The 27,631-nt window shown below is 39.3% G+C and overlaps 1 protein-coding gene across 5 annotated transcripts in view; it reads right to left on the reverse strand.

Annotated features, from left to right (window-relative positions):
• The window catches only part of C15H8orf34 (chromosome 15 C8orf34 homolog), a 354,610-nt gene that overhangs the window by 24,301 nt on the left and 302,678 nt on the right, over positions 1-27,631 (reverse strand). For 3 of the 5 annotated variants that reach the window (XM_025265284.3, XM_044928702.2, XM_006061193.4), the window contains one exon: positions 7,401-7,448. The exons of the other annotated variants lie outside the window; for them this stretch is intronic. In XM_025265284.3, coding sequence (XP_025121069.3) covers positions 7,401-7,448 — 48 coding nt within the window. The remainder of the gene's footprint in view (positions 1-7,400; positions 7,449-27,631) is intronic. 5 annotated transcript variants of the gene reach the window in all.

Here is a 27,631-nt window from a genome sequence, read left to right on the forward strand (position 1 = left end):
CTTAGTTTATTACAAATTATTTAAAGTACAAATGAAACATTAGCTTGGTAAAATTTGTAGTTTGGGAAGAACTTTAAAATGTTGAGCTGTTGGAATCAGAATCGTAGAGATAGTATAAATATTTCTATTAATAGATCATTTAAATGTTTTATTTTGGTTTTCCCTTGAATACAGTTAGTAATATAATGCACCTGTTTGCTTCATCAATGCCAACAGGCAAAACTATGTATGGCCAAAGTTCAGCCCATCAGACTACTTATAATTCTTTTTGATGGGGTCAAGGAGCTAAAATTGTGAACATTTTTAAAAACAAGAGTTGACATGTTCCTTTTTTGCCAACTTATTCAAAAAATTTTCTACAGGAATACTTAACTCTTTCTGAGCATAGTACAAACTATTTCATATTCCCAAGAGCAAGTTCTTTGGATTGCTTTTAGAAGAAATGCCATTCATCCTTTTTCTAAAACACTTTCACCATAAGTATGTAAATGTCCAGGGACCAGAAGTGGTGGGAAATAGTGACATGTATCATATGGAAAACAGTCTCTAGCCCTGTATCAACATATCATTTTATCTGCTAACAGAGTAAGTGCTTTATAAACTTTAGCAGTATTGTTATTCCACATGGCTGGTTTATTTTTGGATTCTCTAAATGCAATCCATCAGTGATTGATGTCATGTGTGGCCATAGGTTATTCTGGTTTTTTAGAGAGGAAAAAAAATGGTCCTCTGCTCAAACGCTCACATTGGATAATTTAACTCTGAGGCAACTAAATATTTCTTTCTTTTTGGTTAAGAATGAAAATAATACAGAAAACATCAGCATCAACCTTTCAAAAGGGATTATCACTTTTATTTTACTTCTCTAAAGATCTTTACTTCAAGACTCTAAAAAGTAAGTATTCCTGAAGCATGTTGCAAATAAAGCAAAATAATACTATATCCCACTTACATACATTTAATAGACTGCAAAACTGATAGAGAATTAAATCTATACTTCTGTTAAAATAAAATTCTCCCTATATAATTTATATACTTAATACAGTTTGGAAATAATTTTGCATTTGTTAATGAAATGGGTAGTATCATCAGGCTGAACACTGTAATTATTTTGCGAATTATACTTCTGTAGCTTATTTCTTTTGCATATCATCAGAGGACAATTAAAACATAAGAACAGGGAGACTTCCCCAGTGGTCCAGTGGTTAAGACTCTGCCTTCCAATGCAGAGGATGCTGCTGCTGCTGCTGCTAAGTCTCTTAAGTCATGTCTGACTCTGTGTGACCCCATAGACAGCAGCCCACCAGGCTCCCCCATCCCTGGGATTCTCCAGGAAAGAACACTGGAGTGGGTTGCCATTTCCTTCTCCAATGCATGAAAGTGAAAAGTGAAAGTGAAGTCGCTCAGTCGTATCCGACTCCTAGTGACCCCATGGACTGCAGCCTACCAGGCTCCCCCGTCCATGGGATTTTCCAGGCAAGAGTACTGGAGTGGGCTGCCATCGCCTTCTCCGAATGCAGAGGATGAAGGTTCCAAAACTGATCAGGAAACTAGGATACTGCATGCCCCAGGGTGCAGCCAATTTTTTTTTTTTTAACTAAAATAAACACAACATTGTAAATCAACTATATTTCAATTAAAATTAAAAATAATGAAGAACAGGAAAGTGATACATTTGAGAAAATATAAGTTTGAATGAACAAGATCTGGGAAAAGAAAAAAGGAGCAATAACAAAGTTACAACAATATGGTAGATTATGAAAAACATTACAAAATAAACACAAGCTGCTAAAAAAAATTTATCCAACAAATTTGCTACATTACACTATGTACTGGTATTGCCCTCAGATAAAAGAAATGTTCACATATTGAGTTATAGGGAAGTCTTCTGGCTTGTGTATGAGTTAACTTGAATCTGATCCTAACTAAAATAGCCTGTTTGTGGCCTATCAAACATACATTGCACATCTGCTTTAATTATTAGAGAAAAGGACACATTGACCAAAGAATAAAGAATGTCCATGTTAAAAATAAAGATTAAATGCCTCTCTTCCTGGGACACCAATGTTGGGCCTCCTTCAATGATAAGACTCCCTTCCCAGGTGCCAAGGCCACACTGACTTGCTGTGTACTTGCTGGACTGTTCTTTTTTTTGAAACCTTGAAGAAATGTAGCCCTGACTTGTTTGATGTTCTTTGTTCTGACAAGATACAAACCTGTGCTGAAAATCCTGCATCTCCTGAACAGTTTCCCAGAGTCATCTGGGAAGTAGGCTTCTGGGCTAGTCCTCAGTTTGGCTCAAAAAATACTTTTTTCTATGTTTTTTATTGATTGTTTACTGATTATTTTCATGACACCTCCATCTTATTTCTTAACTCATTCCTTTTTGTGGTTTTTCTATTCAAGGAAATTATAGGATGACATTGTAAAAACTTTGAAAGTAACAAAAGATGATTGGGTAGAGCCAATGAAAAACAAGTCATTTTTCTGGCAAGCCCTTTCATTTGTCTGATTTTATGAAGGCACTCTTTCATTGACTTTGAGCTATGTTATAGCTGTGCAATTTATAGAAATGTATAGTAGTGCAAATAATTCTTGTCTGTATAAAAGCAAACTGTGTCTACTTGAATGCACTTGATTAGTAACCTATAGATATTGATCAATTTTGCCTTTTTTACATCTATTTATAACTTCATTTGAACATTCTTTATTAGACTACACATGTGAGGATTTGAATTCTCCTTAGAACTGGCTGTAACATCTTACTGGTTTCCTCATTCATTAGTGAGTTGAATTTTGACATATTCATTTTATATCTTTATGAAAGCCGTCATTATCATAACTTTTTAAAAATTACTATCCTTTAACAACATGTATTGATTCTTACTAAATATCAATGACAAAACAGGGTTTCCCTGAAGAAAAGCTTTGTTTTCTATTTTTCTAGAAATGAGAAATAAAATTATGATGCTGCGTTCTAGTTATTCCCATTTTTAAAAAGTAAATCCTTGTGCGTGATAAAAAGCAAAGACCTCTTATTATTATAGGAGAATAATGTCATGCACACTCCTTCAAAAGTATAGTTGGAACTTCATTACAGTAATGATCACAGAATATACCACAGGAGGAAAAGATGCCAAAATCGGCATGAAAAGCAATTCTAAGTTATTTGGCTGCATAGAATCAATCCTCTTTCCAGTTCAGATGGTACAGCTGACAAAATCAACCTCAACAGATTTGAAAAGACCTGTCTGCTCAACGTGCTTCTTTTCCTGTCTGACACCCTCGGAGACTGTGACGCTGCGTCTCAACACCTTGAGTTAGTTTCCCGCCTCTGTGTGTTGTCTCCGGCCCTCAGCTAACTTCCTGAAGTTACGAGGAACCACTCGAAACTGCTCTGGTGTGCGTGCATGCTCAGTCACTTCAGTCCTGTCCAACTCTTTGAGACCCCGTGGACTGTAGGCCACTAAGAATCTCTGTCCATGGGATTTTCCAGGCAAGAATAGTGGAGTGGGTTGCTATTTCCTCCTCTAGGGGATCTTTCTAACCCACAAGTCTCCTGTGGCTCCTGCATTGGAGGTGGATGGATTCCCATAGAGCCATCAGGGAAGATGCTCTTGAACAAGTTTAAAAAATCATTAACTTCAGTCTTGAGCTCTTTACAGATACTCAATCATTTAAACTGACAATATTCATCTGATGAATATATATGCAAATTAATACATTTCTCTAATAATTAGGACATTTTTAAGCAGTATACTATGCTTGTTGGTGTTGTATAGTCACTAAGTAATGTCCAACTCTTTTGTAACCCCATGGACCTGTAGTCCACCAGGATCCTTTGTCTGTGGAGTTCTCCAGGCAACAGTACTAGAGTAGGTTGCCATTTCTTTCTCCAGGGGATCTTTCTGACCCAGGGACTGAATCTGGGTCTCCTGCATTGGCAGGCGGATTCTTTACCGTTGAGCCACCAGGGAAACCCATATTGTATGCCACTTTCCAATTACTCCTCTTGGAAATGTGATATTTTAAATGGGTTAGCTTCTCTACAAAAGGTATGGCAAGCTTTGCAAGTATTTGGTTTTAAGTTTTAGTTTTCAATTATATATACATATTTTTTTTGAGTGAATGTTAACATTATAATTTTAACAGCTAAGACTTTTGCAATGTGAAAATTTTATTCCTATCCTGAGTTATTAGGTACCTTACACGTAAAGAACACATAATTTCTTTTTAAACTGTTAGAACCATTTTGAGGATCAAGAGAAGTAAACTATTACAAAATATCTTCTTTTCATTTTGCCAAGAATACAAATCTTATCTGAAAAAATAAGTAATACATTAAAAATATAGAAAATATAGACATTTCATTTTAGCTTTCCCTTTAGAGGAGACTATATTGTCTCCTTAATTTTGATTTAGGTCTGAATAGAATTGCCTAACATCATGTGGTTATGATTCTATCTAATTATAAGACTAAATTTACAAAATACAAAAAAAATGGGGGACTTTGATGTTCAAACTTTAGCAAGAAATGTTAAATATAATAAAAATGTAAACTCTATGGTTTATTTGAGTTTTAGTGTGTACTAAATAAAAGCAAATGCTTGCTAGATCACTTTTAACTTCAATGCTTCTAACATTTATAAATACTGCTCCTCACTGTTTGCTGATTCTACTAACAAGAAGGAGGGCAAAAGCAAAATAAGAGTGTAAGTGAGAAGAAACAAAAACTATCATTTTTTGCCTCACATTCTCAACATTTTTGCACTGGCGAGGAAGAAGAGTTTAAATATATATTTTCTATAGACCAAATGGAATGATTAACATCTGCAAAAAAAGAAACTATCAATAAATAGTTCATTAATTAAGGTCATACTTAGTTTTTATGTAAAGGATGATTGTTTACTGGTTTTAAAAAGAGTTAAAATCTAAATATCAACCAATATTAGATCAAAAATACTATGTGATACTGACCCCCTAGAAAGGTAAGGCTTACCTTGGGTAGCTCACACACAGTCCTAAATTCAAACTGAAAGTGAGCAATGAATCTCAGAAGCTAGAGACATTATATACCCTAATCAACCAACAAATACTATTCTTGAAAGTAAATGAATAAACAGAGTAAATAAATAAATAAATTTATTCATAAGAATTTCTCCTTAACCTATGTTATACAAAATTGGGGATTTTCCATGACGTATGCAGTTACTTTCTAGGAATAGCATCGGAAAGAACACGTCAGGGCAGCACTTGTCAAACTGTAGGGTATTTATGAATCACACAGAATTCCTGGTAGAAACGTAAATTCTGATTCTTTGGATCTGGTGTGAGTGCTGAGACTTGGCATTTCTTGCAAGCCCCCAGGGGATCCAGTGTCACTGGTCAGAGGAACATACTGAGGAGCAATGCCCTGCTAGTGCTTCCTATGTGTGTTGGTTGCTTAGTTGTGTCCGACTCTGTGACCCCATGGACTATACCCTGCCAGGCTCCTCTCTTCATGGAATTCTCTAGGCAAGAATACTGGAGTGGGTTGCCATTCCCTTCTCCAGGGGATCTTCCCGACCCAGGGATCGAACCTGAGTTGCCTGTGTTTCCTGCATTGGCAGGTGGATTTTTTTTTTTTTTTTTAAATCACTGAGCCATGGGACTTCCCTGGTGGCTCAGACGGTAAAGCATCTGCCTGCAATGTGGGAGACCTGAGTTCGATTCCTGGGTCAGGAATGGCAATCCACTCCAGCATTCTTGCCTGGAAAATCCCATGGACGGAGGAGCCTGATAGGCTACAGTCCATGGGGTCGCAAAGAGTCAGACATGACTGAGCGACTTCACTTTTTCACTTTCGAGCCACTTGGGAAGCCCTTGTCCCATAAAGTATTTACACAATTGTATATAACATGCACATTTAGATTGCACATGTATAATGAGAAAATAAGGATCTTTTCCTTGGATAAGAACCATAAAATTAGACTGTCTCTTTTTAAAAGTTCTATCACATATGCAGCCCTTTTCCCATACTGGCTTCTCAGTGGTCCCCTTTCTCTACAGCACTAGATCCATACAGGACACATTACAAAAGGTATTAGGCACCCTTTTTGTGGAGGTGACCTACTACCCTTAGTCCCTGGTGGGGAATGCTGACCAAGGGCTTGAGCAACCATGGAATCCTAAAGGCAGGTTCTAAGTGTACATACTGAAAATAGTATCTCTATCTTCTTGGGAAACATTAATTGCTTTAATGTATTTATCTAGATTTCGACATCAAGTACATTAAATTGAAATTTAAAGTCGATGCACCAACCCTTCAATTTTTTTTTTTGCCCCATATATTTTGATTTCTAACCTGAGTTCAGAACATCTACCTAGTTATTTCCTTGCTTTCCTTTTGCTACCCTTTCTCCATGTGCCTTTGGTAAAATTTCAACCACCTCCACACAAGCATGCAAACCAGAGATGTTAAAAACTTAAAGGGGGTGCCATGCATTTGAATTGTCCTCTTCGAGTGATATCTGGAAGCAAGAGTGACTTTAAGTATGGGTGCACTGTTCTGAATAAACATATGAAGTACCTACTACACTGAGCAGGCCACTCAAAATGGTCTTTGAATGGATTCATGCATGCAAGAATAAAATATTTAGAGAAACAGTTTCTGTCTCACTGAGAAGCAATATTCAAACCAAATATTTGCTACTTCTATGACCTCATTGCCAAACTGTTTCCCAGTCTCCTTCACCTGCAAAAGATTCAGAAGGCTAATTTAGTGACCATTATGGTTTGGCTTCAGACCAAGTTTTATGGAGTCTGTCCACTGGCTTATCTGAGAGTTCTCAAATGCAGTTTGCAGACAGAGCAAAAACACATCCCGAGACACAGAGAATCCTTGGCTATCTCCAAAATAAAACCAGGAGTCTCAATGCCTTTGCAACAAAAATCTGCCAGACATTTTTATTGTCAAGATAGCACTTTGCTTAATGACTTGTAGGGATAACATCCTTGATGAACATTTATCACATGAATGAATGCCAGTTTGGTACAGCTTATTCTCTCTGTAAGAGCAATGATTGTGTCTTATTTTGTTGTGCACAGCCAATATAAAACATGTGTTTCTCATTTCTTAGGATATCAACAAATGTTTGCAAATGAAAATACACAATAGCCTTAGGTTTATACCATTTTACATTCATTTTCAAGATGAATTAAATATAGGATCTCCTCACCAGAGAGGAACATAACACCATTTTGATAACCTACTATATACTGTCTTTTTTTTTTTGTAGGCATGACCAGTGAATGGGTATAGACTGGAAACCCTATAGGCAGATGGAGAAAGCCCAAGTGGGTGCCTCACCCCATGTGATAGACTGATTTCAGACCATGTACAAGACCACCCGAAAACTCACTTCTTCCATGTAGTTTTTCAATGACTGTCCTCCACTGACCGCTTCTCCCTAGAGCAGAGAGGAAGAGAGGTTGAAAAAGTCAGGAGAAGGAGAAAGAATAAAAGAAGAGTCATGAAAAGTGGTAGAATCTGGGAGCAACACTAAATCTATACTATTCTCCCACCACTTCTTTTGGTTGTTGTTGTTTAGTCGCTAAGTCATGTCTGACTGTTCCGCAACCTCATGGATTGCCCACCAGACTCCTCTGCCGATGGGATTTCCCAGGCAAAAATACAAGAGTAGTTGCCATTTCCTTCTCAAGGCAATCTTCCCAATCCAGGAATCAAACCCACATCTCCTGCATTGGTAGGCAGATTCTTCACCACTGAGTCACCAGGGAAGCCCCACCTCAGTTGATACTTGTGGGGTCAACCGTTTGACAAATTCTTACTCAGAAGGAAATAATTTTTTCAAGGCAACAATATATCTTTCAGGTAGATTTTAGGTTATATAAAGAAATACCACCTAGTGGAGCTATAATAACTACACCTTAGGCGTTAGTCGCTCAGTCGTGTCCAACTCTGACCCCATGGACTGTAGCCCACCAGGCTCCTCTGTCCATGGGATTCTCCAGGCAAGAATACTGGAGTAGGTAGTCATTCCCTTCTCAAAGAGATCTTCCAGACCCAGGGATCAAACCCAGGTCTCCTGCATTGCCGGCAGATTCCTTACCGTCTGAGCCACCAAGGACAACTTAGAACTGAATGTTAAATGACTAGCATCCAAATTTCAGTTATTAACTTTATAAATATGTACTTAAAAATAGGCTAATAAAAAACTCACTAATTCTGTATTCAATAAATCTGTGTGAAGACCTAACATTATATAAATATATATGTAACAAGTCATATAAAAGTTATACATATATACACACACACATATATATATAACACCTATATACATAACTATATGGAAGTATAGTTGATTTACAATCTTGTGTTCATTTCAGATGTACAGCAAAGTGATTCAGTTTAGAAAAAGATATACTTTTATACTTCATGGCCAGAAACATTTGGAAATAAATTCTGAGATACCATGAAATGATAAATTCTAGGACACCATGTGTGTTTAAAAGATAAGTAAATAAATATGAATAAAGCTTACATTTGTTTCTATAACTTTTCAAAGACTCTCCTTTTTAACTTTTCAAGGCTCTCATATGCGTGATCTTATTTGATTGATTTTTTTACTACAACTTGAGGGTAAGGCATTCTCAGGCCAATTGGATCCATAAAGAAATGGAAGACAGGGCTGCAGACAGCAATGCTTAAGGGCCAGGAGCCAAAAAAGGCCTTGCTTGGTCTGGAGTCAACCCTGATGCTCTTATACCTTGCTGAAATGAAAATTCTAAAAGGAAAAATTATACTCACTTTAGTTTTTTTTTTTTTGCATTTTTTTTTATTTTATTTTATTTTTAAACCTGAAACACTGTATTAGTTTTGCCAAACATCAAAACAAATCAAAATGGTGATATGAGACCCAGCTTCAACCCTGGGTTGGGAAGATCCTCTGGAGAAGGGAATCGCTACCCACTCCAGTATCCTTGCCTGGAGAATCCCCACGGACAGAGGAGCCTAACGAGATACAGGGTATGGGATCGCAGAGAGTCGGACATGACTGAGCAACTAACACTTTCACAACTTCACATACTCCAAAGCACTTTCAGAGGGTTAAAAAAAAATTTTTTTTTTCTCAAAACAAAAATTAATCTAGGAATAAAGTTCTGGGATTCTTTAGAAATCACAGATGGGGTCATATTTTTTCACAAATTATGGTTTTCACTAGCAAAAAATTAATATGCTGTAGTTTAAATGTTTTCAAATGCTTCCAAGTTTGTGGGATTTTTTAATGGATAAGATAATGAAAGAGATAGGATACTTATATTTATTTAAACTAAAGCATAAACTGTTAGGAAAAACCAAATCCATATAAATCTCCCAAACTGTGAGAAATTTAATCAAAGCAGGCAGACAGGGCTGGAAACTTACTTCAGATAAACTGCTTTTTACAGTTGAATTAACTATACTATCTCCCCTCATTTGGACAACTGGTCTAGAAAGAATGCTGTGGGTTCTTCCAATTTGGCTCTTCCTCCTGACAGAACCAGTGAATTTCTGCCAATACTCCTTTCCTCTTTGCCTGTGCTGTTGGGGTGAGAGGCATGCATGTGTGCTAAGTCCCTTCAGTCATGTCCAACTCTTTGCAACCCTATGGGCTATAACCCCCCAGGTTCCTCTGACCAGAGGATTCTCCAGGCAAGAACACTGGAGTGCGTTGCCATGCCCTCCTCCAGGGGATCTTCCTGACCCAGGGATCAAACCCAAGTCTTTTCTGTCTCTTGCCTTGGGAGGCAGGTTCTTTATCACTAGAGCCACCTGGGAAGCCCAGGGATGAGAGGATGAGATGGCAAATGGTTTGGAATTAGATAGAGACCTGCCTTTTGGAAGGGCCAACAGCTAAGGCCTAACAGTGAGATGCTGGAGAGCAGTCCCTAGGTGCTCGCTAAAAAGAGCAATTTGTTTTCCTTGGATCTGCAACGTGGTTGTTTTCCCCAATTGTCTGGAAACTTGCAGAATCAGGGCTAGACCTGGTGATGACTGAGGGCTTTCTTGATGACCAGATGTAACAAAAGCACTGTGTATCCTCCAGGGCTTCTCGATAGGGTTTCTTTTTCCCACGGTGCCAGGTCCTTTTGAATATCTACACCAGAGAAAAGGGAGCAACCCACACAACACGATTTGTTTGAAAGGCCACACAGATTGGAATCTGGCTGTAACCACCTCTCAGATCACTGACATGGGTAGCCCTGATGAATGAGGAGCATGAAGTGAAAAACTTCAGGAGGAAAACAGAGGGAATGGGTCTTTTGAGAGGATGATAAACATGGCACAGAGCCAGGTGAACCAAATAGAGAATAAGACATAAGACTCTCTAAGTCTTGGGGTCAGAGGGGATGGCACTGGTTAGGAGGTTTGATTCGACAGCTCTGTCCTCAGTTCCCCATTTCCAACATAGTGCTGCTGCCATGCTGACTTTCTTCCTTACCCTGCTGGTGGTGCGAATGAAATAAACCCACTTCCAAAGCATAAGGCTATCAACTTCGGTCATCTTTTTCTCAGTTTTAAAGAACTGGCATTTTAGATATCAAGTCATTCTACGAATATAATATGATATTAATCACCTGGAAATGAATCAAAAGTACCTAAATGCAATTTCCCTTGAAAAAACAAAGAGACGAAAGGGGATAGAAGGGAGGCAGACCGGGGCGTGTGAAGGAAGGAAAGGGCAGAATACATGGAAACTGTGCCTTAAAAAAAAAAAAAAAAAAAAAGGAAGAAAAGGTATTTCCTGAAATGTGGTTTCAGTTATCATGAATCTTAATATAACCAACAGTTGAGATAAAAATGCTTTGAATGTGAATTACAAAATATATTATAAACTCAGGGAAAGGAAGAAAAAGAGGCTGATATGATTATTGCTTAACTTATGACACAGGATCACGGCTGTTAAGAGATGGAAGGTTCTTGTCACTCTCCTAGCATTTTTTCCAATTAAGAAAGCATTCTTAGTGAGATGGAATATTCTAGAGACAGAGCTAGGATTAGACTCACACTCTCCCAAATCTATCACCATTTTCCCACATACAAGGCTGCTCTTGTTTCTATCAGTAAGTATTTCCTGTTCCTCTCTTACTAATCTTTAAACAAAATATGTACAGACTTGCCCTTGCACATAGGGTACATTTATTCTCAAACATTTTATGTCTAATACCTCTGGTATTCATTTCCTTCACAGAAAGTTCCAAGAGAACCCTACTTCCACCAGAATGTTCTTTCTTCCCACGTTTTTTTTCAAATGAAACTAAAAAATAATTTTGATACACAAGAGACTCTCTTAAGAAGTACCTGGGGTACTTACAACCCATAGAAGAATGGGAGCTCCATATAAATGGCCAAGACATTTTTGAACCTAAGGGACCCATGACATTTTACTCTTTTGTTTCAAAAGTGTTTATTAAGCACCTATTCTGTGCTGCACAATTTACCAGGCTTGGGGACAAAGAGGTGAATAAGAACTAATCCCTACCATAGAAAGTTTACCTTGAGAAAACAGATCTACAAGTTATTAGAAGATAGAGCAAAAGTTACTTGACACAGGTAAGCCCAAGGTGCTATAGGAAAAAAACAGGAGGAAAAGGCATCTCATCTTTCATTTACTGAACAAGCATGTTTTGAGAATGTCTCTGTGCTGGGAACTCTTATAACCACTTGATACATAGGATGAAGGAGTCAAAGGAGAAAGATTAAAACTGAGCAAGTTATTTTTAAGCTTAGTCCTAAAGACTTGGTTGATTAGCCAGATGAAGGAACTGAATAAGGAAGAGTGAACTGGACTCATACCAGGCAGAAGGCAAATTCTGTACAAGGGCCCAGATCCAACACAGCAAATACCAGAAGCCACACGTATCACAATGCAAATCACCAATACACCATGCACTGAAATACATATTGCATTTTGAGACAGATATTAATATCATGTCATTTCCTAATTTTATACTATCAGATCAGATCAGATCAGATCAGTCACTCAGTTGTGTCCGACTCTTTGTGACCCCATGAATCGCAGCACGCCAGGCCACCCTGTCCATCACCAACTCACGGAGTTCACCCAGACTCACGTCCATCGAGTCAGTGATGCCATCCAGCCATCTCATCCTCTGTCGTCCCCTTCTCCTCCTGCCCCCAATCCCTCCCAGCATCAGGGTCTTTTCCAATGAGTCAACTCTTCGCATGAGGTGGCCAAAGTATTGGAGTTTCAGCTTTAGCATCATTCCTTCCAAAGAAATCCCAGGGCTGATCTCCTTCAGAATGGACTGGTTGGATCTCCTTGCAGTCCAAGGGACTCTCAAGAGTCTTCTCAACACAGTTCAGAAGCATCAATTCTTCGGCGCTCAGCTTTCTTCACAGTCCAACTCTCACATCCATACATGACCACTGGAAAAACCAGAGCCTTGACTAGACGAACCTTTGTTGGCAAAGTAATGTCTCTGCTTTTGAACATGCTATCTAGGTTGGTCATAACTTTCCTTCCAAGGAGTAAGCGTCTTTTAATTTCATGGCTGCAGTCACCATCTGCAGTGATTTTAGAGCCCAGAAAAATAAAGTCTGACACTGTTTCCACTAGGAACTCAAAAGCCTCTTGATGAAAGTGAAAGTGGAGAGTGAAAAAGTTGGCTTAAATTTTATACTATACTTTGCTGTAATATAGCTGCTAATAAAATGGTTATATGGTGAGTGTGTGTGTATGTGTGTGTGTGTTATTGGTTTGTCTTTTGGCCATGCCAACAAGGGGTGGAACCTGGGCCCCCTGCAGTGGAAGCACCAAGTCCTAACCACTGGACTGCCAGGGAATTCCCTGCTGGGTTTTCTAAAGTGCATTACACAGGGTTACTGAATTTGTGATAGATGATAAAAAGATTGAAGTTCAACTTTCCAAACTTCAGCAAATTTGACAGATGGCAACTACTACTGATGTCCAAGACAATAGGCAGTGATCTAGGTCCAATTTGTAAAAAATTGGGTGCCACAATTTAGAAAATCAAAAATTCTGGTCAAGTTCTGAAGTCTTTTATATCACTGATGTAGTCAATAAATTAATAGCTAACTTGTGCTTTCAGACTTAAATATATGAACATATGTTCTTTCTAATTGACCCCAATGTCTTTTCATATTGTTGAAAAATATTTTTTCTGAAACTTTGTTTACAATCTCATGAACAAATATAGCATCAGCACAGACCCTCTTTCTCTGAAAATGACACTGCATACCTGGCAACAGTGAGCCAGACTGATGTACTATAGGAAATTCATTGTATTTTAAAGAAAAATAAAGTCCTTTGGACATCTAAAAAAACATATTGCATGATTTACAAGGGGAAAACTTAGATTATCATTAGACTTTAACAGCAGTGATTTATAACAGTAGAAAAATGAAGTAATATGTTTAAGATACTGAAGGAAAGAAAATGTGAGCCCAGTAATCCAATGGAGAGTGAACTTCAGAAAACCAAAATGCCTAGATCTAAGAACAGATGGTGAGCATTAACTATAGTTACCTGTCCTAAGACCACAAGACAGCTGAAAAGCAGAGAATATATTATGCATTGGCTATATACTCTTGACAGTGTGGATTTTGTACAACTATTAAAAAATTGGGGAGAGAATAGAATAAGTAAATGCATTTTTTTTCTGTATTTTATATTGGTAGATAGGCTGATATTTTTTATCTTGAGACTCCTGCATATAACATGGAATAAAACAAATGAGTTATTATGGAATATTTTAAATTCCAATATCACCTTTATCTTAGAATTGTTGGTATGAAAAAAAGGAGCTAAAGCTATAATACAAAAAGAGTTTAAATCTAAGTCTTAGCACTCTCTACTTTAAATTGAAAGTGTCAATGTGAACTAACTGTCCACTCAAAGGCACTGGAAACAGGACTGCCCTGGTGGCTCAGTGGTAAAGAATCTGCCTGCCGATACAGGAGACATAGGTTTGTTCCCCACGCTGAGACGATCCCACGTGCCACGGAGCAACTAAGCCTGTGCACCCCAAATGCTGGGCCCATGCTCTAGAGCCCGGGCTGCAACTGTCGAGCCCATGTGCCACAACTACTGAAGCCTGAGGGCCCCAGAGCCTGTGCTCTGCAACAAGAGAGGTCGCTGCCATGAGAAGCCAGAGTACCACAACTTGAGAGTAGCCCCTGCGTGCAGCAACTGGAGAAAGCCTGCATGAGGCAATGAAGACTCAGCCCAGCCAAAAATAAAGAAATAAATAATTTAAAAAAAAAAGACACTGGAAATAATAACTCAGGAGCAAAGAGTATCCCTGGTATCCAGATTGTGGTCTGAAACATCAGTTCTCACTAAAAGAAACTAGGACTTTTCAAAAAAAAAAAAAAAGGTTGATCCCATATTTGGGGCAGGATACATATAATATTAGCTTGGAATACCTTGTGCTACCCAACAGCAAGCCAGCTATCAGAGACTACCAGGGGTAGTATGGAATGACAAATGCAAGGAAGCTTAAAGAAAGAAATATTTATCTTCATCATCTTGAAAACTAGCAAGTAAAGGAGAGAAATCAAGCATGTATCCTTGCCTTTGTTAGGAGAACTGTATTCCTGGCCAATTACATAGTAACTTGAGAGAAAGGTTCTCAGCAAAAGCATTCCAACAAATAAATACAAAAGGAAGTGATGAAATTAAAATATCATCACTTTTCAGCTATCAGTGAATAAACAGATATTGGTATCAAGCATCTATGGCTGCTAAGATGATAACATGAAAAAAAAAACAACAACTAGATATCATGTGTCTCCTCTAGCCATGCTAAAGAGGAGCTTTAGTCAGTTTCTGGATAAATACAGGAAAATACAGAGAACTGAAGAGCCTATTGAATTGCACCAAGAATATGAAGTTAGCAAAATTCAGACTGAAGAAAATCTGACAGGTCAAGTGGCCAGGGTTCTTTAACAGATAAATTGTAAGAAAATGTAAAAAATGGAAGGGTAATATAAAGTTTAAAAAAGACTTAAGCAGGGAAAGGGAAGGTGGGATGAACTGGGAGATTGGGATTGACATATATATAATAGCATGTAGAAAACACGTAACTAATGAGAACCTACTGTAGAGCACAGAGAACTCTACTCAGCGCTCTGTGATGACTTAAATGGGAAGGAAATCCAAAAGAGCGGATATATGTTTATGTATGACTTATTCACTTGGCCACACAGCAGGAAATAATACAAAACTGTAAAGCAACTATACTCCAATAAATTAAATAAAAGAGAGAGACAAAAGACATATCTGACTTTTGAAAGTTGGCGAGGTTAGCAATAGGGGCTTCCCTAGTGTATCAGATGGTAAAAAACTTGCCTGCAATGAGGGAGACCTGGGTTTGATTCCTGGGTTGGGAAGATCCCCTGGAAGAGGGCATGGCAACCCACTCCAGTATTCTTGCCTGAGAATCCCCACCGACAAAGGAGCCCGGTGGGCTACAGTGTGATGGGTCACAAAGAGTCAGACACAACTGAGGGACCAAGCACACAAAAGGTTAACAATAGTGTCAAAGAATGCATGTTTAGGGCTTCCCAGATGGTGCAGTGGTAACGAATCCACCTGTCAATGCAAGAGATGTAAAAGACACGGGTTTGACCCATGGGTCAGGAAGATCCCCTGGAGTAGGAAACGGCAACTCACTCCAATATTCTTGCCTGGGAAATCCCACGGACAGAGGAGCCTGACGGGTTACAGTCCATGGGGTCGCAAAGAGCTGGACACAACTGAGCACAGAGCATGATGCACATTTAGGTGATAAAGCTACTTTTAAAGCACAAGTTGATTATTATAAAAGTTAGAATAGTTTTTATTTGTGGAGAGAGGCGGGAGTTGTGATTGGGAGAGGGTATACTGAAAGGACATCTTAGTTGTCTGGCAAAGCGTCATTTCTTGATTTGAGTAATATTCTCATTATAAAAGTAATTAAGCCATATATTTGAGTGATTTTCTTTATTTGTGTTTTGTAATGAAAAGATATTTTAAAATAAACAGACATTTCTAATATTAAACTATATTGTTACAGGCATAACTGTAAGGTCCAGCCAAAACTCTTAAAAAAATCAGGGTGAAATGTTATAAAGTTCCATTTATTGCTGGCTTTACCTACATGGTGACATACCCAATTCCCCATTTAAGCTAAATCTTTTGTTCTATGTAAAGAGGTAATTATTGGTTATATATCTAGAAAAGCAGTTAAAGGACACTCTTATCTTTCTGATTCAATCTTAAGCTAATCTAATTATAACAGTGACCTCATAAAAATCAGTTGGCAATTTTGATTTTTACCATTTGAAATAATTAAGCCTTTAAATTCTGTTCCATTAAGCTTTTAAAAAAATCAATAGATGTCACTCGGGAATCTGTAAAGTACCTGTATAAATTCTCTGAGGTCAGTGAAAAATGAATGTCAGTCTCATAATTTAAACCAAACATACAATGTGTTCTTTTAAAATTAAATTAACCTGTGTCTTTGCAAAATGCCTAAATGGCTAAGGTGACCAACTTCCTGAACTGTGACTCAGATGGGCGCCTGCAAGAAAACTGATATCCAAGGCTCATGAAATACCAAGACTTTAGGTCTCTCTTGTTCTCAGTTCATGTTTCCTTAATTTAAAAAAATGATCAGTGTTTTCGATAAGTAATAATACTCGGCATTTCTCCACACTGAGGGAAACATACTTCTATAACCAAGAGAAATATGTTTGCATGGACCCAATCTTGAACACAATTACATGGACACAATCTTGTACTGGTTTCTTTTAACATATGTCTCTGATTTTTTTCATTCAACAATAAAAAAAAAGATCAGTCCCACAGTTCAGACACCTTTGAATATTTTAATACATATTAAAGGGCTACAGAATAACTTAAACATTGTAAGGAAAATGAAAAATTCTTTGTAGGAAAAATGTCTTGTAAATAAATGCAGGTAGTATAATGCAGAAGTCCATTTGAAAGTTAACACATTTATTTGAAAAGGGCTAAATGTTTTGGGGTTTTTTTGAACTGATTCCTTACATAGTCCAAAAAGCATATCTGCAGAATTAAGGTCCAAGCCAAATAAACCAAATGCATGGATTAACATTGTCTAGCCTGCCACAAACTCGACAACTGATGTCATCAGCAGTCACTTGGACAGTTGTGACACACTTGGGGGAAATGTGTAGAAACAGAATCAACTGTCCAAGAAACAGAGATGACTCCCAAATAAATCAGAGAAGTGACTTGGAGGGGAAGATAAAAGACGTCTTTAACTGACTCAAAGTATCATAGTATTACCTCTGAAAGCTTACCTATTGTTTCTAGGATAGGTTGAAAAGGCGACTCTCACAAGTGTGTCCATACTCGCCACTTGTGTTTAATGTACTACAGTATTTCTTTTGCTTAACACTCCGAGTTCGATGCCTGGGTTGAGAAGATTCCCTGGAGAAGGAAATGGCAACCCATTCCAGTATTCTTGCCTGGAGAATTCCATGGACAGAGGAGCCTGGTGAGCTACAGTCCATAGGGTCACAAAGAGTGGGATACGACTGAGCAACTAACGCACACACACACAAAATATGGGTTTAATGCGGGCTGGTCACTGGACTAAGATTTGGCAGGTGGTTTTTTTTTTTTTTTTTGGCTGAGTCACATAGCATGCAGGATCTTAGTTTCCAGACCCTAGGAATGGAACCTGTGCCTCCTGCATTGGAAGCACGAAGTCTTAACCACTGGACCACCAGAGAAGTCCCTAAGACTTGGCCTAGAGTCTATGTATTGTCGGAAAGAGGCTAAAGTTGGTAACCTCCTAAACAGGCAAGGGTACAGTGTTTGGAGTCAAGCAAATACGTGTTTAGACATCAGTTATGCTGCTTATGCCTATGGGCATTGGACAAGTTACATAAAAATTTCCCTGGGCCTCAGTTTCCTCATCTGTAAATGGTGATAACACCATGGACTGTCACCATTATTAATCAGGATAATAAGTATTAGCGCTCGATTAGGTTTTTAGTAAAAGAAAGAGATAACCAACCATATACTATGTAAGGTAGGAAAACTAGGAATATGTTTAATTCTTCAAGAATATAGCTGGGGGGTATGTGATAGAATGGATTGAGAGACTGGGCTTGACATATATACACTATTGATACTATGTATAAAATAGATAACTTTTGAGAATCTACTGTATAGCACAGGGAAATCTACTTAATGCTCTGTGGCAACCCAAATGGGAAGAGAATACAAAAAAAATTTAAAAAGAGGGAATATATGTATTTGTATAGCTGATGCACTTTGCTGTACAGTAGAAACTAGCATGATATTGTAAAACAACTACACTCCAATAAAAATATTAATAAAAAAGAATATAGCCAGGAAGGGAACCTGACTATGGGGAAATCAGATGCTATTTTTTAACTTCTCTATTCTTATTTTCATTCTCATCAAAAGTCACTTTAAAAGAATCTTGCACTTTCATTGACAAGTAATTTTTGAATGACTTCAAATATAAATAAATTTTCAGCAGTAAGTTCAAGGGTAAATGAAGGTTGACTGATGGTGAAATGAACTGTGAAAGTCTTAGTCGGTCAGTCATATCCCCATTTTTGCAACCCCATGGACTTTAGCCCACTAGGCTCCTCTGTCCATAGCATTCTCCAGGCAAGAATACTGGAATGGGTTGCCATTCCCTTCTCCAGGGTATCTTCCTGACCCAGGGACTGAACCCAGGTTTAGCTGTGTTGTGGGCAAGTTCTTTACCTTCTGAGCCACCAGGGAAGCCCAATGGTGAGATAAAAAAGGACTTTAAAAAGCCTGTAACATCAGAAGGAGAAAGAAGCAAGTAACACAAGTCAAGAGAAATGAATTGAGGAGAAAAAGGAGTGAGTCAGCATCCTTAACAGGACTTTGCTCCTGACCATCTGTTCTTCTTCAACTCAAGACCCTCCCCAAACTGCCAGCATATTGAAAAACCTCTACACACCCCCACCAGTCAGTTTCTCTGTTTTTCAAACTATTTCCTTCCCTCCTTCTTCCTGTCCTGCCTTCCCTCTTCAGCCATCCCTCTGTGCATTCTTTCATGACCTCTTCCTAATGCCACTTCAGTTCAGTTGCCCAGTCATGTCCAACTCTTTGCAACCCCATGAACTGCAGCATACCATGCTTCCCTATCCATCATCAAATCTTGGAGCTTGCTCAAACTCATGTCCATCGAGTCAGTGATGCCATCCAACCATCTCATCCTCTGTCGTCCCCTTCTCCTCCTGTCTTCAATCTTCCCCAGCATCAGGGTCTTTTCCAATGAGTCAGTTCTTCGCATCAGGTGGCCAAAGTATTGGAGTTTCAGCTTCAGCATCAGTCTGTCCAATGAATATTCAGGACTGATTTTCTTTAGGATTGACTGGTTGATCTCCTTGCAGTCCAAGGGATTCTCAAGAGTCTTCTCCAACACCACAGTTCAAAAGCATCAATTATTTGGCTTTCAGCTTTCTTTATAGTCCAACTCTCACATCCATACATGGAGGCCACCTAAGAAGATCCTACTCTCAACAAGTCCAAGTTCGGTGCCACTGTTTCAGCAGGACTTTCCTGACCCATGTGTTTGAGTTGCCCCTGCCCACATGCCATGTCTTCCCATGATACCTACAACTAGAGAGTAAGCTATACTGCCTGCCTGGGCCTGGAGTCATCTCTCCTAGTGGTCCAGCGGTTAAGACTCTGTGCTTCCAATGCCGGAAGCACCAGTTTGATCCCCAGTCAGGGAACTAAGATCCAAGATGCCCCCATGCCTTATTCTTGTACCCCTTCCAGTTCTGCACTGTAACTTGGCATAAAAAGGAGAGCAGGAAGGCAGTGCTGGCCCCAACTTCATGTCATTTTGCCCCTTTTCCTCTTGCTTGCCCCGCTGAACCACAAGGGGCTTGATGAGTCTTGTGTGGATACCCCTGCTTGCATCCCCAAGCTTGTTTACTCCCTGCCAAAATGTCTGTCTCTTGTCTACTTTTAAAACTGAACTCTTGGGAAAGACAAACTAGGGGAAAGGGGACCATGAAGGTCTAGGAAGTGAGTTTAGAATAATTTGGGCAGCAGATTCCAGGATTCTGGTACTTAGCACGTGGTCAGGCTCCAGCTGGACATGTCTCCTTGACCCAAAGAACTGCTTTTCCCATGCAGAAGGGCACAGCCTTGGCTGGTCAATGAGGGCACTGAGGCTGTCTGACAGTAAACATACTAACTCTTCAGTGTCTAACATTTAGTGCAGGGCTTGGCATCTACAAATTATTCCCAAATATTTATAGAATGGATAAGCATTATTTTAAAAAAGCACAGATTTTTAATTTAAGGTGCTAAATAATCAAAAGGTAGTAGAAGATGTGGTTAGAAGCACAGAAAGGTAAAGACATTGTGGAAAAGTTTCAAACATTTCAGAAATGACAGAATTGGAGATTCTTGTAGCAAGACATAGGGAGAAAGGTCACATTTAGATTTATTTAAGATCCACAGAAAATACAGCCCAAATATGAGCTAGAGAAAGATATTTTAAAAACACAACATTGTAAAGCAATTGTTGTTTTTTATTGTTTAGTCACTAAGTCGCGTCTGACTATTTGCGACCCCATGGGCTGTAGCCTGCCAGGTTCCTCAGTCTGTGGGATTTCCCAGGCAAGGATCCTGGAGTGGGTTGCCATTTCCTCCTCCAGGGGATCTTCCTGACCCAGGGATCAGACCCATATCTCCTGAATTGGCAGGCGGATTCTCTACCACTGAGCCACCAGGGAAGCCCTAAAGTAATTATATTCCACTAATGAATAAATAAATAAAGATTGACTATTTGTTTTGAGTTGGATAATGGCTTCAAAACAGAGACAGACAAAAATAAACTGAAGATAGAAGAATAACAAGAAAGGAGGAGTGAGATTCAGTGAAATAGCCCATCAAAAAGAGACCTCAGTCCCACCAGCTATAGTGGTCTGAGAAGACAGTCACGACAAAGGTTTTTCTAGGATGGACAGAATGTTTTGTAATGTGATTACTACCAAGAAATCTTGATAAAACTTAGAGAAGAAACAAAGTAGGAAAAGATGTGGAGAAATCTGTTTACTGAAGGTATCACAACCGTACTCTGCTCACTACAATATGTACCAAATCCCGTCAGCCTAGTTTCACACTTTTTGTAAACTAGAGAATGATGGAGAGTTTATACGGATCACCTAACATCCAACAACCTTCAGCAACCTTAAGAACGGCAATACAGATGCTTCATTAAATCTAAGACCAGGCACAGAGTGTGGAGTTCATGATGCTATTCTAAGTCTCTTTGATGCAGTGGAGTTTTCCCTTTATGGTATAAAACCATTGTCCCCTTGGGACAGAGAGCTCCAAAATGTTCTATAGGAAGACATTTCTGTTAATTCCTAGTCCAAAAGAGTGAATTTAATGTGCCTTACAGAACAAAGCTAACTCTGGGGCCTCGAAAATGGCCAAACCACATCATAGAGGGTAAGAAGATACCTTCCATTCTCATGAAGGTATGCCCATCTTTAGAACCAAGTTCAAAGCAAACATCTTTTGAAGTCTTACTGAACACGACTGAACATCGAGGTTTATTACAATGTTTTTGCATGTGTTTGCATTTTGTGAAAACAGCTAGATCAGAAGCAGTGGAGCCAAAAAGATTTCCTGCCAGGTCTGAGAATCTAAAAGCCAGAAATGTCAAGAGAAAAAATAATTCTTATAACATGTGTAGCCTAATTTTATACACTTTCAATGTTCATTGAGATAAACACTTGAAATCCTGGATACACTTTGACAATGAACTTCAGAGCCAAATATTTAGCCCTGTCTCCAAACCATGGCAATATTGCAGGTTAGAAGTTAAATGTAACTCATCATAGAGTCACTGCCAGTCAGTTAAATGTATCACTTTATTTAATAGTAAAACCAAGTCATGAAAAAGCAGCCTCTATATTTTTAAAGATCACAAGTCTTCTAGGTTACAGTTCTCTTGACTCCTGTAGAATGCTCTTTGAAGCTCAGAGATGACACAAATCAAGTTAATCCAGGCACCTGCCATGCAGAGTTTTGCCTTAGACTATTTGAGGACTCTTTGAACACTCATCTGGCAGAACACCCGACTGAGGGCTGACTGCCACGAACAACCAAGCAGACTGTGCCTCAGCCAAGGAGGCCAGTGGAAGCACATGCTGGCCACTTTTGTAAACAAGAAAGAGCTTTGACGGCAAGTGACTTAAAACAAGGGGCTTCCCTGGTAGCTCAATGGTAAAGAATCTGCCTGCAATGTAGGAGACCCAGGTTTGATCCCTGGGGTGGGAAGATTCCCTGGAGTAGGAAATGGCAACCCACTCCAGTATTCTTGCCTGGAAAATGCCATGGACAGAAGAGCCTGGAGGGCTACAGTCCATGAGGTCACAAAGAGTCAGACACACACCGACAGACCAAGCATATATATCTCTGTACTCAATCCTCACAATATTCTTGTGAAACACTTATCTCTATTTTACAGATGAAGAAACATACTGAGAAAATTCAAAAATAGAGCTGAACCTCAAATCCTATGTTCTTGAAGCCTGTGCTCTGTCTAGAACACAGTAAATGAAATCAACCATTGCTTTAGTCAAATTAAATGCTTAAACTGTGACAGATGTTGCTGTAAGCACCTACCTGGACTCCTAACTCAGTTTTCTGTCCGTTAAGTTAGGCTGATTATTTTCAACTTCCTGGGTTTGCTAGTCCAGGGCCAGCCCAATAGATTATTTACACTAAATATTGTATATGTATGGGCTTCCCTTGTGGCTTAGCAGGTAAAGAATCTGCCTGCAATGCGGGAGACCTGGGTTTGTAAATTTTATATGTATATTATATTGTATATGTATATGTCTATATAGAATTTTTAAAATCATGCTTTATTCTAAAGCTCTGGCATTCTTCTTGGAAATGAAAATAGTTAAAGCTAAAATAATTGGGTTTTATTTTATCATTACCATACAGAATGACAACAATGACTGCTCTGCCAGTCTTACTGAGAATAGTCACAGGAAAAGTAAGTAGAAGTTCTATAGGATTTACTGAGTTTAGAACCACTTTCCACATTTGAGCAAAGTCATGGCCATTTGTTAATGAAGCCTACCTACCACATATAATCTAGTACTTAAATAGATGAGACTATAAGAACAGTACAAGAAAATAGCCTAAGCACAATTTGCATCACCAATTTAATGGACATGAACTTGGGCAAATGCCGGGAGATGGTGAGGGCCAGGGAGGCCTGCCATGCTGCACTCCATGGGGTCACAGAGTCGGACATGACTTAGTGACTGAACAACAGTTTGCATGTTCTGCATGATCTCTGCTTAGAGTAAAAAGAAGCGCAGTTCTGAAAGGCCTCCACGTTCCCACGCAGACAGCAAGCCGCCACAATCCCTTATCATTCTCCCTGCCTGAATTTGGCATAAAGTTAGAAGACTTGAAAAGCTCAATTAAAGATAAATAGTTCTTAACAATGCTGCTACACTCCCTGAATTCACAGAACTAACGTAAATACGTTCATATATCACTTGTTTCAGGAGAGGATATTCCGACCTGACAGCCCCGGAACATCAACTGCTGACTAAGGGTTGTGGTTTAAATTCAACTTCGTAAGAGAGTCATTCTTGGTACTGTCCTGACTCTGGGCTAGCCTGGGAATCCGCTACTCTAACACAAAGGTTAGGGTTATCAGAAATCCCCAAGCCAACAGGAGAAAACCAAACCAGTCCACACGGGGGGCGGAAAAAGGAGTCAGTTTTGTCGTTTACATGAAATGCTTGTCTTCGTGACTTTCCTTACTGCCATCACAATATGCTAAGCTCATCATTTTGTGATCCCTGCAAAGAGACAAAAAGCCCCTGAAGGATGAGGGCTGAGCCTCATCACAGAGGTGTCCCCAGTGCTATCAGAGGGCTCGGCATCTAGCAGGCACCCTGTAAATATTTGCTGGACAGCAAGGAGATCAAACCAATCAGTCCTAAAGGAAATCAACACTGAATATTCATTGGAAGGACTGATGCTGAAGCTCAAGCTCAAGCTCCAATACTTTGGCTACCTTACATGAAGAGCCAACTCATTGGAAAAAGACTCGGATGCTGGGAAAGATTGAGAGCAGGAAGAGAAGGGGGTGACAGAGGATGAGATGATTGGACGGCATCACCTATTCAGTGGACATGAAGTTGGACAAACTCCAGGAGATGGTGAGGGACAGGGAGGCCTGGCATGCTGCAGTCCATGGGGTCACAAGCAGTCAGAGATGAATTGATGACAGAACAACAGATATTTGCTGACTGACTGAACTGACTACTTCAACCCCAAAACCCAGAACAATTGGGAACAAGTTCAGTAACTACCCACTTTAGCACTTGATATATAAGTGACCTCAGTTCATCCTGCCTGCATAAGTGTATACAGTTGGTTCTATGAGTAAAAATATCAAGTTCAGAGAGACTGTATTACTTGCCCAGTATATATCTCAGAGGGCCCTCTCTTGTGGCTCATTTGTAAAAAATCCATCTGCAATGCAGGAGACAAGGGTTTAATCCCTGGGTTGAGAGGAAGAAATGGCAACCCATTCCAGTATTCTTGCCTGGGAAATCCCATGTTCAGAAACACCTTGGGCTACAGTCCATCGGGTCACAAAGAGTTGGACATGACTGAGTGACTAAGCACACATATCTCAGAGCTAAAACCCCTAACGCAAGTTGTGACCTTGGGTCTCGAGAACTTCAGAGTCCATGTTCTCACTGTACATTGTCTTGACTTTCAGAACAGATATGAAATTTGGTGTGGTCTAAATTTAAATTTTGGAAAAGCTCTGCACAGACTCAGCATGATATTCAAGGCGGGCAAAGTTTTTATTTTTAACCTAGCAAATTTGAGAAGGTGAGTTGGTAAGGAGCAGCCCGCCCTACTGCCTCCACAGCTCAGCAGTAGACATTGTGGAGGGATACAGAAGTTACAGAACTTTCCTATTGATGACATAGGGCTTAATCTTCATTTTTAAAGGTGTTTTAAAAGACCTGGGCGGATTCATGTTGATATATGGCAAAACCAATACAATATTGTAAAGTTAAAAGATTTTTTAAAAAAGAATAAAAGACCTTGGTTATAAGAAAACTTCAAAAATAGATAATAAATAATGAAAAATGTTGCTACTTGTTGCACAGAAAACTAAAAATGGCATCAAGTTCACTTCCCCTTTAAAAATCACATTTTGACTATGAAATGGAAGTGCACTGATAAGAGGCCTACTTTTTATATTATGGTGGAGGAGTTGTTTCAATTTGTGAAGCGTATACTTGGTATGCATCTGATCACCCTATGTGTGTAAATCATCTATTAAGCCTCTGTCAACTGTGTTTAACTAAATAAGAGTTCTCTTTCATCAGTATATGGAAGAAATAGCCATATGTAAAGACTCCATATTTTCACAGAGAAACAAGCAGTTCTGTTCAAAATCATATCCATCAACACCATTTGAGTTGCTTAAGATTTTGATGAGGATATTTATTTATAGACAGAATGTTTGGAGTGTTGTGGTATGCAGATTCACTCCTGAACTAGTGCTGTTTAGATGAACATTCCTTAATATCCTTCCAGTTAACAGATCAGTTTAGTTCAGTTCAGTTCAGTCGCTCAGTCATGTCCGACTCTTTGCGACCCCATGAATCACAGCACGCCAGGCCTCCCTGTCCATCACCATCTCCCGGAGTTCACTCAAACTGACGTCCATCAAGTCAGCGATGCCATCCAGCCATCTCATCCTCTGTCGTCCCCTTCTCCTCCTGCCCCCAATCCCTCCCAGCATCAGAGTCTTTTCCAATGAGTCAGCTCTTCACATGAGGTGGCCAAAGTACTGGAGTTTCAGCTTCAGCGTCATTCCTGCCAAAGAACACCCAGGGCTGATCTCCTTTAGAATGGACTGGTTGGATCTCCTTGCAGTCCAAGGGACTCTCAAGAGTCTTCTCCAACACCACAGTTCAAAAGCATCAATTCTTTGGTGCTCAGCTTTCTTCACAGTCCAACTCTCACATCCATACATGACCACTGGAAAAATCATAGCCTTGACTAGACGGACCTTTGTTGGCAAAGTAATGTCTCTGCTTTTCAATATGCTATCTAGGTTGGTCATAACTTTTCTTCCAAGGAGTAAGCGTCTTTTAATTTCATGGCTGCAGTCACCATCTGCAGTGATTTTGGAGCCTCAAAAAATAAAGTCTGACATTGTTTCCACTGTTTCCCCATCTATTTCCCATGAAGTGATGGGACCAGATGCCATGATCTTAGTTTTCTGAATGTTGAGCTTTAAGCCAACTTTTTCACTCTCCTCTTTCACCTTCATCAAGAGGCTTTTGAGTTCCTCTTCACTTTCTGCCATAAGGATGGTGTTATCTGCATTTGTGAGGTTATTGATATTTCTCCTGGCAATCTTGATTCCAGCTTGTGCTTCTTCCAGCCCAGCGTTTCTCATGATGTACTCTGCATAGCAGTTAAATAAGCAGGGTGACAATATACCCTTGATGTACTCCTTTTCCTGTTTGGAACCAGTCTGTTGTTCCATGTCCAATTCTAATTGTTGCTTCCTGACCTGCATATAGGTTTCTCAAGAGGCAGGTCAGGTGCTCTGGTATTCCCATCTCTTTCAGAATTTTCCACAGTTTATTGTGATCCACACAGTCAAAGGCTTTGGCATTTCAATAAAGCAGAAATAGATGTTTTTCTGGAGCTCTCTTGCTTTTTCAATGATCCAGTAGATGTTGGCAATTTGATCTCTGGTTCCTCTGCCTTTTCTAAAAACAGCTTGAACATCTGGAAGTTCACGGTTCACATACTGCTGAAGCCTGCCTTGGAGAATTTTGAGCATTACTTTACTAGCATGTGAGATGAGTGCAATTGTGCGGTAGTTTGAGCATTCCTGGGCATTGCTTTTCTTTGGGATTGGAATGAAAACCGACCTTTTTCAGTCCTGTGGCCACTGCTGAGTTTTCCAAATTTGCTGGCATATTGAGTGCAGCACTTTCACAGCATCATCTTTCAGGATGTGAAATAGCTCAACTGGAATGCCATCACCTCCACTAGCTTTGCTCATAGTGATGCTTTCTAACGCCCACTTGACTTCACATTCCTCGATGTCTGGCTCTAGTTGAGTGATCACACCATCGTGATTATCTGGGTCGTGAAGATCTTTTTTGTACAGTTCTTCTGTGTATTCTTGCCACCTCTTCTTAATATCTTCTGCTTCTGTTAGGTCCATATCATTTCTGTCCTTTATCGAGCCCATCTTTGCATGAAATGTTCCCTTGGTATCTCAGTGAACTTAAAACAACAGACACACACACACCCTCCAAATACAAGGTACTTAGCTAAGATGCTATTTACATTTTCCAACATTTAAGAAATTCTTGGGACTTTCCTGGCAATCCAGTGGTTAAGATTCATGGTTCCACTGCATGTGGCGGGGGTTCAATTCCTGGTCAAGGAACAAAGATTCCACATGCCACATGGCACTGCCAATATAAAGCAAAAAAATCTTTTCCATTAAA

This window comes from Bubalus bubalis, chromosome 15 (assembly GCF_019923935.1).
Source record: "Bubalus bubalis isolate 160015118507 breed Murrah chromosome 15, NDDB_SH_1, whole genome shotgun sequence".
NCBI classification, from domain to species: domain Eukaryota; kingdom Metazoa; phylum Chordata; class Mammalia; order Artiodactyla; family Bovidae; genus Bubalus; species Bubalus bubalis.